Source organism: Helianthus annuus, chromosome 17 (assembly GCF_002127325.2).
Source record: "Helianthus annuus cultivar XRQ/B chromosome 17, HanXRQr2.0-SUNRISE, whole genome shotgun sequence".
NCBI classification, from domain to species: Eukaryota; Viridiplantae; Streptophyta; class Magnoliopsida; order Asterales; family Asteraceae; genus Helianthus; species Helianthus annuus.
In genome coordinates, this window is record NC_035449.2 from 188,280,343 (window position 1) to 188,292,270 (window position 11,928).

At 32.6% G+C, this 11,928-nt stretch overlaps 1 protein-coding gene across 1 annotated transcript; it reads left to right on the plus strand.

The window, feature by feature from the left end:
• The first annotated feature begins 7,776 nt into the window (after window positions 1-7,776).
• On the plus strand, window positions 7,777-10,985 carry LOC110921576. The gene is made up of 4 exons (XM_022165926.2): window positions 7,777-7,890; window positions 8,597-8,962; window positions 9,499-9,709; window positions 10,664-10,985. Exons 1-4 carry the CDS (start codon window positions 7,873-7,875, stop codon window positions 10,681-10,683), a joined length of 615 nt encoding a protein of 204 aa, XP_022021618.1. The 5' UTR covers window positions 7,777-7,872; the 3' UTR covers window positions 10,684-10,985.
• Window positions 10,986-11,928: the final 943 nt, after the last annotated feature.

Consider the following 11,928-nt stretch of genomic DNA (forward strand, 5'->3'; position numbering starts at 1 on the left):
AAAACTAAAATGCATAAAAGTAAATCCGCGTTTCGAGTCTGCGTTGAGTTTGCGTTGCGATAACGTTTAGTCTAAACAAGCGATGTAACATGCGATAAAATGCGTTAAGATAGTGCGCGTTATAAACATCGTTAAATGCGATAACTGCGTTTTGAATAAGCGTTGTAATATGCGTTTAAAACGTAGTTTAACCCCATAGCGATAATCGAAATCTCGGGAATACAAGCGTTTACGAAGGATAACCGCAAGGGGTAATGATCCAAAAGATCGGGTTGTTACATTGATCCCTTCATGCCATGCATATATTCATCAAGAACAAAGCTCACATGATGACATATCATTGTCATCAATCTCTTTTTCTTAAATATTTGTCCATCTCATTCAGCAAAAGATTATAGAGATAACTCCCTCAGAGAAGAATCCATTCAGTGAAAGTTTTGCCATCTGTGGTTATTTTAACTAACCTTTTTTTGGCGTTTTAAAGTGAGTGGTTTCTAGAGAACATTGCGTTTGTTTTTCTGGGTATGATCAATTCATTGTGTATAGACCCCTCTCTTATAGGAGTTTTTTGGCGCGTAGTTTAGGCGGGATTTTTTATTTTAATAAATGATAGTAATAAAGTAACTGTCTTTTCAGTTACTGTTTGTTCAGCTTTATCAGTTTCTAGGGTGATAGACGTCCCATCTTCCAAATTTGTCTTTTTTTTAAATGGCGTTATGCAAACCAAGATGACAAAATTCAATAACGGAGAAAATATTAAGCAGGAAAAATATTTTTTGTTATTTCTGGCGTTTTGTAAGCCATAACTTTTTGTAGTATTTTTTTGGCGTTTTGCAAATAAATTGAGAAATATATCATTAAATTATTTTAAAAGAAATAAAAATAAAAATTAAAACTCTTCGTCAGAAGGTATTTTATCCGAGAAGTATCCATCACTTGCGTCATCTTCTTCCTTGGAGTCTTCATCTAGACCTTCATCCATGTCATCACCTTCACTTTCATCGTTTTCTTGTTCTTGAAGATTCTGAAGCCTCTGTTTGAACATGTTTTGCATTAACGCCATTTTTTAGTCCATTTCTGTGTTCAAACAAGGGGCGTTATGCAAGTCTTCCATGAACCAAGCCCCTGCTTTGTCATGATGTTTTCAAGCTAGTAGTCTTCCTGCTCTCTGTTGTCGTATATAACGGTCACTATGTTTGTTTCATCATCAAAACGCCATGATGTCATGACAGGGTCCGGCTTTACTTCTGCTTTGATTGGTCCAAATTTCCTTGTTAATGCTTTCATAAGCATGTGTGTTTCAAGGCATTTGTTATCCAGAGCGATGCCAAGAGATAGGATACCCCTCTGTACCTCTTCTTCCATCTTCAAAATTGCCTTGATCGTCCTAACATACACCATCCTTCTGTTGTCAAAAAGCAGGATGAATCGCCTGATTGCCAGAGTGTATCTCCACCAAACGATGGTTGCCATTTTGGAGTTTTGGTTAAATTGGCGTTTTTGGTTAAAGATGTTTTTGCAGAAATGATAGATTGAAGTGATTATGGAAGCGATGTTTTACGTCGTTTATATAATGATGTTTTTGGCGCGTAATTTAGGAAGGAATTTCTTCTAATAAATGTTAATAACTGAATTTCAGTTATTGTGTTATTTCCTCTTCCTATAATCTCCAACGCGTTTTATCACTAATTTTTGGCGTTTTGTATTTAATGATGTTTTATTTTTTTGAATGGTGTGTTATCATTTTGTTGGTGTTTTGAATTTGAGCGGTAAAAGACACTTTTACCCTTAATGAAGCGCGTCCCACATAATAAAATTGATGTTATTTACGAAAATGCCACCGTACAATCTAGTTCATGGATTGTTTTGATCTGACGATCCATAACCGTTTTCACCGTTCTCACACTTTCTCTCATTCTCTCTAAATCCTGACCTTATATAGGGTAGGGATCCTAAGAGAAGTCCACCCTATTTGAGAAACTTGAGAAGCAATCTGGACCACACATTTTCTCTAAGCAAAAAATGCAAAAACGGTGAAAAAATGCAATTTTTTTTTTTGGAAAAATCGCAGCTTTTTCTTTAAGGATTAAATTTTTTATTATTTTTTTTAAAAAAAATTGGGATTTATACACATGTGTATATTGTTAATCTTTTAACTATACATATATGTATATTGATAATTACACATATATGTATATACATGTTTAAAATTGAAAAAATATGTGTTATAAATCCTAAACCTTATACCATAAACACTAAAACTAAACCTTAATGCTAAACCCTAAACCCTAAAGCTAAACCCTAATTCTAAACCCTAATGCTAAACCCTGAAGCTAAACCCTAATTCTAAACCCAAAAGCTAAACCCTAATTCTAAACCCTAAAGCTAAAACTAAACCCTAAAGCTAAACCCTTAATGCTAAACCCTAAAGATAAAACTAAACCCAAAAGTTAAAGCTAAACCCTAATGCTAAACCCAAAAGCTAAACCCTAAATACTATTACTAAACCCTAATGCTAAACCCTAAAGCTAAACCCTAAACCATAAAGCTAAACCCTAAACCATAATGCTAAACCCTAAATACTAATGCTAAACCCTAAATAACACTTATTTTTCAATTTTAAACATGTATATACATATATGTATAACTGACAATATACATATATGTATAGTTAAAAAGATTAACAATATACACATGTATATAAATCACAAAAAAATTTTTTAAAAAAATAAATAAAAAATTAAATTCTTAAAGAAAAACCTGCGATTTTCCAAAAAAAAAATTGCATTTTTTTACATTTTTTTTGCACTTTTTTGCTTAAGGAAAATGTGTGGTCCAGAATGCTTCTCAAGTTTCTCAAATAGCCTACCACTTCTCACATGATCCTTATCCTATATATATATGGTCAGGATCATTTCAGAACCATAAATATTTACAGAACTCGCAGAACTCCTAATAAACAATCTTTTTATTTATATATTTTTATGTTTAGGATAATTTTATCATTTATTATGTGTATTTTTACGATTACATACATGTTAAGAGTAATTTTATCATTTTTTATATGTAATTTTATAATTACACATATGTAAACCAGTTTTTTTACATATATGTAACTAGTTATGACACATATATATAATTTTGGAAATTAAACATATGTAAACTATTTTTAACATGTATGTAATCAAAGAAATACATATAATAGATGATAAAAAGATTCTAAATACGAAAACTTATATATAAAATGATTGTTTATTAGGAGTTCTGAAAATTTTGTAGTTATTTAGAGTTCTGAAATGAACTCAACCCTATATATATATATGTATATATATGTGTATATATATATATATATATGTATATATGTAGCAAGGGGAAAACTGTTGAGCTATAATGTTTGACATAAATGAAGATTGCCATAGTTTAGCTATAATGTTTTTTTTCTAAGTACTTTGAACATATGTAAGATATGTGGTTTTATGATAGCCTTTAATTGTGCTAATTTTAGTATGCGGTCAAAGTAGGTTTTGTGTGAATCCAACTCACGTCATGCTAAGTGTCGAACTTGGGGTGACATTCATAGTATATCATTTTGTGCCTTACATCTTGTCAGGGCCGGCTCAATGGTTTTTAAAGGCCTAAAGCGAACTCTAAATGCGAGCCCTTTATGATTTTTAACTGATTTTTTTCGCTGCTTTATATCAAATATATGGTATATGATGGTATTCTTGTATATTATACTGAGCTAACCTTGGTGATGGAGTAGCTTTGTTAACACATTATAGTGTGTGTAATACTTGTGTCTAATCATTGTGAAGATAAGAAAAAAAAAACTCTTCAGCTTGTTAAACATTTTCCAGTAATCATTAAATATGAAGTTAGATGGCCAAATTCATAAATTCTTTAAATTTAAGGAAAAATTACAAGTTTTTTCCTTTATCTTTATACCACTTTTCAGGCGGTGTCCTTTTTAACGAATGTTGACAGGCGGTGTCCTTTACTAGATATTTTGTAGCAAGTTTAGTCCTTTACACCCAACCCAGTTAAAAAACCTTGTTAATTGTTGGGTGTAAATGACTAAACTTGCAACAAAATAGCTAGGTAAAGGACTAAATTTGTAACAAAATACCTAGTAAAGGACATCGCCTGTCAACAATTAACAGGGTTTTTTAACTGGGTTGGGTGTAAAGGACTAAACTTGCAACAAAATACCTAGTAAAGGACACCGCCTGTCAACATTCGTTAAAAAGGACACCGCCTGAAAAGTGGTATAAAGATAAAGGACAAAACTTGTAATTTTTCCAAAATTTAATGACTGAAAACTCATTTCTTTTGCCCCTTCCCTTTTCTTAAGCCAATAACAAAAAAAACTAGCATATGACTTTTTTTTTTAAATTAGAGGCCTTTTTTTCCAAAGCAAAGGCTTCATTTAACTTGCCTTTAAGCCGGCTCTGCATCTTGTGGGACTCAAATAATGGTTTTACACGTCTTAGGTTTAAAAAAATGTTAAACCTTTACTATGATACTAGGTTAGAGGAGGTTCATTTAAAAAGAAAATTAAATTAAGAAGAAAAAGAAGAAAGGGTACAACTGTAAAATATTAAATAGTTTTTCTCTCATCTCATTTATTATCATCTTTGACTAATAAATTAGTCATAAAGATAATCATCCTTCACACTAAAACTTTTGCCTACACACATCAAAATTTATCCTATACGTCTTGAAATTTATTCTACACATATTAAAATTTATCTTACACAACTCATAATTCATCCCACATACCTTTTAATATATCCTACACTTTAAATTAAATTTTTTTTCTTTGAAAACATATTTCATTTTTAAAATAAGTTACAAATTTAATGTATTTAGCTATTAAAAAGAAAGACTACCAATTAATGATCTATATAAGTTTACCAATATACCCTTACATTAATATTAAATATAAAAATTAAATGAAATAAAATGACGTATTCTTATTGGTTGAAATTTCTTCTTTTTTATTTTTACAAAAAAAGTCTTCTCATTTGAACTTTCCACTACTAGGTTATAGATCCATATATTACATGGAGTTGTATAATAAAAATGATATAATTATATAATGTGTAAAAAACTTCATATAACTGACCGATTTTTATTACCACATAACAGTTCACACAACTAACTTGAATTTATCACATAAAAATGTCTATATTAATAAGTTTTACTGAAATATCATAATTGCTTGTTTATTATACAGATTGAATACTGAAAAATATGTAATAAATAAATATATATTTTTCATATGATTGAAATTATCTTTTACAATACATATAACAATGTATAAAAATAATATTATTTTTGTTATTATGTATCTTCTAAATATAAATTTTATTAAAAGTAAATAAAATTAATTTTATTGGTATGTCATAAGTTGGATTTGTTATTCTTATTAGTAATTGTGATCTAGATTTAATTAATGATTAGTTATTATCATGGTTGTAAAATCCTGACTACTCTTCGATTAGTCGCTGATTAGTCACTAATCGGAGGTTCACTGATTAATATCCGATTATTCACTAGGCGGTCAATGACAGTTCTATTCTGTCCAAATTCTGGCCAGATCCCGACCAAATTTCGATCGAACCATATAAATTTTATGAGGGGTTAAAACATGTCTACTTTAAAAAACTACATATAAAAATGTGTGTGTGTATATATATAACTAAAAATTACATATAAAAATCTCTATTGAATTATTACCGGTTAATCCTTATTAATCCTGATTAATCGCTAGTCGGTACCCCACTGACCGACTAGCGCCTAACGATTCTTACAACACTGGTTATCATAAGATGATGATCTAAGTTAAGAGTTTATATATTAACTAATGGTAATTTTATTATTTCATAAATGAATAAGAAAAGAAATTAATAATAGAGTAAACTGCAATTTTACTCCCTGGGGTTTAGGTCAATTGGCACCCTTACCCCCCTAACGAAATAATTGCAATTTTACCCCCCAATGTTCGCTGTTATGTCGCAAGTTTACCCCCTGGCATCAAATTTGTGGACTGATCTGTTGACTTGGCGGTGAAATGACTATTTTACCCTTTTATTTTACCCCCCAACATTCCTATTATGTTGCATAATTACCCCCCACAGGTAAATTACTAAAATGCCCTTTTTTATTACCCCCTATACTTTGTGTTAGAAGCAATATTACCCCCTGCAACTTCCAAAACCCTTCCCGCCACATCCATATTCGATTATTATAAACCCCTGCTCTTAATAATCAGCCCATTGATAACTTACATCATCATATTGATTTAAAAGTTGTAACATAAAGGTTTCTGTAATTAGCACTAAAACCAACCCAAAACCAACATAAAATCTTTACAATAATTGAAACAAACTCACTAATCATAGATGCAAATATGTTCAAGAACAGGCACATTAACAGTCAATATCATTGTTAACAATATCATCGTTCATTCATTCAAGATACATTTCTAATCCTCAACACGTACATTTCAAGATACAATATCATCGATCATCATCTTCTCACCTCCGACACCTCCGAGGTTCATCATCTTCACCATCTCTCACCTCCGGCACCTCCGACTGAACACCATCACCTCCGGTTAAAGCCTCCACCACCATCATCCTTCATCTTCTTGTCACCTACAACCTGCAACAACCTTGAAATATGGCAAAACTAAGGGTAGTTCATTGATTCAATAGATTGATTACACTTAAAGAAACGAACACAGAGATAGAATGAGATGGGAATAAGATTACAGGAAGAGATAAGAAGAGAAGACAATCACAGTCATAACAATATTCACTCATGCTCCGTTCCCTATTCTCGTTGTGCTTATATCACCACTACCAACATAACCGTTCAATTTGTTGGGCCATTGGACTGGGCTGGTTGGATCTCCACTACCCTTGTCTTTTAAGGGCTTTTTTCCCCTTTCTTCTTCATCGATTACAGAGTGAAGGAAGGCACTTACTGTAGATCCGATTTGTTTGTGATAGATATATGAGTGAGGTGCAGAGAAAGTGATAACGGTTTGTACAGGCAGCCATAGCTAGGGAGATTTCTCCGGCGAGCGATTTGGTTAAGTAACGCCGATGGAGGTTCAGATCTGTTCTTGTGGGTTGAAGGAAGAAGGGGGTGGGTGGTTGCGGTAGGGGAGGAGCGGCGGCTAGTGGTGGAGGAGCGGTAAAACGCCGATGGAGGTTCAGATCTGTTACTTGAAGATGATGATGATAATTTCAAGATGATGGTGATGATGGATCTGTGAGTATTTGAAGATGATGATGATAATTTGATTTTATAAATAATAATAATAATAATAATAATAATAATAATAATAATAATAATAATAATAATAATAAATATAGGGTAAGATTACCAAAATACCCTTACCTATAAGAGTCAAACTACCGTTGACTGATGCCAGGGGTAAACTTGCGACATAACAGCGAACATTGGGGGGTAAAATTGTAATTATTTTGTTAGGAGGAGGTGAGGGTATCAATTGGCCTAAATCCAGGGGGTAAAATTGCAGTTTACTCTTAATAATATTAAGTTAGTATTTTCTACGTAATCGAAGGATTTGGATGGGAAAAAAAGGTGAAATCACTTATGGTGATGACATGTATTATTCATTTAATTAAATAGAGTAGACGCACATAGGAACGTGTACGTTTGCACTTTATGCAAATATCCAACTCCAAACGTTGTTATTTCCTCAATGTTGCTGTCACCTGCCAATAATTAGACCTTCAAAAGCATCTATAAAAAGCCATAAAAAATGCATGATTCACATATACACAACATTTATTTTCAGTTCTCCATATCAAATAATCGATTCCCCTCCCCAAAATCATGAAGGTGAAGCTGAAGGTACGTGTGTTCTTTGCCACTAATTATAAGTATATTAAGAAATGAAAAGGTGGTTAATTTACCATCTACGCTTCTTTAGGACTATGGTTATAGTCACCAACCCGGATTTGAGGTTGTTACTCGTAGGGGTGCAAACGAGCCGAGCCGACTCGTTTAACATATGAAAGCTCGAGCTCGGCTCGATTCGAGCTTTATTTCTAAAGCTCGAGCTCGGCTCGAAGGTAATTTTTCAAGCTCGAGCTCGGCTCGGGCTCGACTCATAGTATTTATTAATTAATTTATATTAATTATAATTATTATTATACATATAATTAAGTTATTTTTTTATATTTATACAAATGGTAATTATTATTATATAAATATATGTTTAATATATTAATAAAAAATATATAAACAGAAAGCTCGTTTAGGTTCGCGAGCCAGCTCGAGGTCGATAAGCAAAGCTCGGGCTCGGGCTCGTTTACTAAACGAGCTTGTTTTTTAGGCTCGGGCTCGAGCTTGAGCTCGTTTAAGCTCGGCTTGTTCGAGCTTTTTTTCGAGCCGAGCTCGAGTAGCTCGCGAGTAGCTCGGCTCGTTTGCACCCTAGTTGTTAGCTATTAAATATACTATAGGTTGAATATTGTATCAAATCTATTTATGTATGTCTTAGGGTGGGCATCATCTAACAACCTAGTATGATTAACTTTTTGTGCTAAATCATGTGCAGCATTTTGTCAATGATCACTTGGAGGAGAGCTCAAGTGCTGGCGGTATAAGAGGCGTTGAAAGAGATCGACTCATCACTAGTCTAGCGACGCCAAACTTTGCCACTTATGTTGAGAATATGATGAAAAATGAAACCAATGTACTGAATAACAAGTTAAAGAGGGCGTTGAGTTCGGATGATAACGCACAAGAATCAACTGAAGTTAAACACAATAGAACAACACTCTTAGAGTTGTTCCAGAAAACCAAAATGGTAGAGGAAACTAAAAGCAATATAGGAAAACATAAGGAACAGAAAACTGATAGCCATTTAATGAGAAAGATACTGACTAGTGAGTCTGCTTCAGCTGATGAAAAGCTGCACAAGGTTCGTCCGTCCATCCATCCATCCATTTTAATTAGGAAAATTGGTTTTTAATAAACCAATCTTTGTCTCGTTGGTAAATAATAATCTTACCTACGTAATTGGTATACAATAATCTTACCTATCAACATGTTGGTACTCAATGAACTTCCGTTAATTTTTTTTAACTGAAGTTAGTTTTTAAGTTTTATTTATTACACAAACAGTCCCTGTAGTTGTAATTTACTAGTTTTAACTATTTTAAAACTAGTAAATTACAGTCCCTTGAGGTTTTTTTGTTTTATAAAATAGTTAAAACTAGTAAATTACAACTACAGGGACTTTTTGTGTAATAAATAAAACTTAAAAATTAACTTCAGTTAAAAAAAATTAATGGAAGTTCATTGAGTACCAACATGTTGATAGGTAGGATTATTGTATACCAATTACGTAGGTCAGATTATTATTTACAAACAGGACAATGGTTGGTTTATTATTTACCTACCATGATCGTGCGTAGCATCCAACTTAATCTAATGAATTCGTACGTACACATGCAGATTCTCCAGATGGTTCATCTTGAAGCCATGGCTATATCTGAAAACATGCGAAAATATGTGAAGAAAAGCAATGCGGGGCATAGAAACAGACGTAAAATGAAACCCGAAGATATAATTATATTCCCTCGCCCTGCAAACCAAACAAGGAGCAAGGCGTCATATGCAGCTACCAACTGGAAAAGAGAACGCTGGATAAAATCAGATGCAGACTGTAAGTACCATCTAATAAAAACAAGCAACTTAATTCATTTCCGAGTACGTAAGAGATGTATCTCAACCAACTACCCGACCCGTATGATAAATTTAAAAGAAATACTACTAGAGTATAGTTATTAAGAGGATCAAAAATTTAAGTAACACAAGTTTTTCTTTGAAAACAATAAGCATCACGTTTTTAATTTAATATCCTAGCTAGGTAGCCAAAATAAGCATGATGTCAAAAAGATTTAATAAAACCAGTGAGAAAATAACAAAAAAAAGGTAACTTATTAAAATTCAATGCATTTTCCACAAGCATAACTACAAATACTACTTTCTTCATTCACCCATGTACTAAGACCATGTGTAGTGGTGAAGAATTATAATGCCCCCACCATGGGGCATTATCCGACACGTGTCATCCCAGTCAGCATAGGGCATTATAGCATAAAGTGGTGTAGTGGTGAAGAATTATAATGCCCATATTATTTTTAATGCAAAAAAAAAAGTCAAATGGATGTCAGGTTGAAAAGTGTGGGTGGGCAAAAGTGATTGGAGGACCAAAGTGATTGTCAGACAATGAAAACCAAATTCAGCGTTTTAATGAAAACGCCAACATGCAAAATTGTCAAATATAACGCCCAAAAACGCCCGGTGTAGTGGGGGGGACGGCGTTTTGGGGCTTTTTTTTGAATTTTTTTTTTTAAAAACACGCCCCACTACGGGTGGTCTAAAGACAGCTAACTTAGTAGAGTCTCAAGAATTTCAAATGTAAATTTAATGGATAAATACTTCTTGAAACATCTCCAAATGTCAAGACCCGTTTTATGATATGACATCTTGTTAATACTACTACTACTATTATAAGTTTAAGGATTTGGTGGTTAGGATATAATATATCGATCGATCTACAAGCTATAAATCACCAACTTACTGATTACTACGTACTCTTTGTTTTACCGTGTAGACCTGATATTGGAACTGTAGAAGGCAAACAAAATAATGGTATGGATATGCTAAACTTGGTTAAATTTGTTTGGAAAGATCGAGTAGTAAATGAGGCAAAGATATTCGTCTACCGGTAAACAATGAGCCTGTTGAAGATATGGTAACCACCAAAGCCAGCGCTAGTCTGTTTTTTATTATATGGAACAGGACAAGATATGAATGAATTATCCTTATATGCCTTACATAGATAGATAAAGCTATTGTGTCATATACTTAGTTTATACAATGTGTGCGCTTTGTGCTATCTTTGAAATGTAATTTGTATGGCTTGAAATGTTCATTTGGTAGTAAACTAATGCAAGTTATTTGCGTTGTCTTAAAAATCTTATACAAAACAAATATTTAAGATTAAATCAGTACAGTATCAATATTACCTTCAATGCATTTAAGATACCAATTGAGTTAGAAAACTTGCAAGATATATATACAATGATAAAGGCTGTTCAAATATATATATATATATGGTTAGGATAAAATGAGAACCATATTGAGTTGTGAAAACCGTAAGAACTAGGTCTTCCAAAAAAATTCTCAAGAATCTTAAAAAAATCAATTGTTTCAGAAAAAAAAATTTATTTCAAAAAAATGTCGCATGCACAAATTTACATGAGGGGTAAAAAAATCACCGTAACAAAATTTACATCAGCGAGTAAACAAAACTTACATTAGGCAAAACTACCGACTAGACAATTATTATTATTATTATTATTTTTTTTTTTGCTTTTTTTATAGACGTGTTTATAATATTTCCATCTATGTTTGTGAAAAAAAAAATGTGGCCCAACTCACGCGGAAAGTATGAGTACTCACAGTGGCGGATATAGGATTCCAATCAAGGGGTAACGTGTTATAAATAAGCCGTAACGAAATCGAAAAAACGTCAAATTTTTCCAAAATTTACACTAATTTTTCCAATTTTTTTCCGACCAAGGGGTAGCGGTGGTTACCCCTACCAAAGAGGTAGGTCCGCCCCTGAGTACTCATGGTTATCACAACTCGTGGTGGTTCTTAATTGAACCGAAGCCTATATATAGGATTAGGTTCAAGAGTGAACAACTTATCCAGAGTGAACTGAGTGAACCAATCTTAACCACTGATTAGTTTTTAAGATTAAAATGATAAGATTGTAATTAGCCAATTAAATTTAGTTATTATTTATTTTTAAACTAGTTAGAAATTAACTTTAAAAAATCAGTTACTATAACTGATCCCTACATTTTAGTA

Bases quoted from the DNA above. Each gene is read 5' to 3' on its own strand.
- LOC110921576 (XM_022165926.2), top strand. The intron at 8,963-9,498 runs GTTCGTCCGTCC...GTACACATGCAG, and splicing joins CTGATGAAAAGCTGCACAAG to ATTCTCCAGATGGTTCATCT. The intron at 9,710-10,663 runs GTAAGTACCATC...TTTACCGTGTAG, and splicing joins GATAAAATCAGATGCAGACT to ACCTGATATTGGAACTGTAG.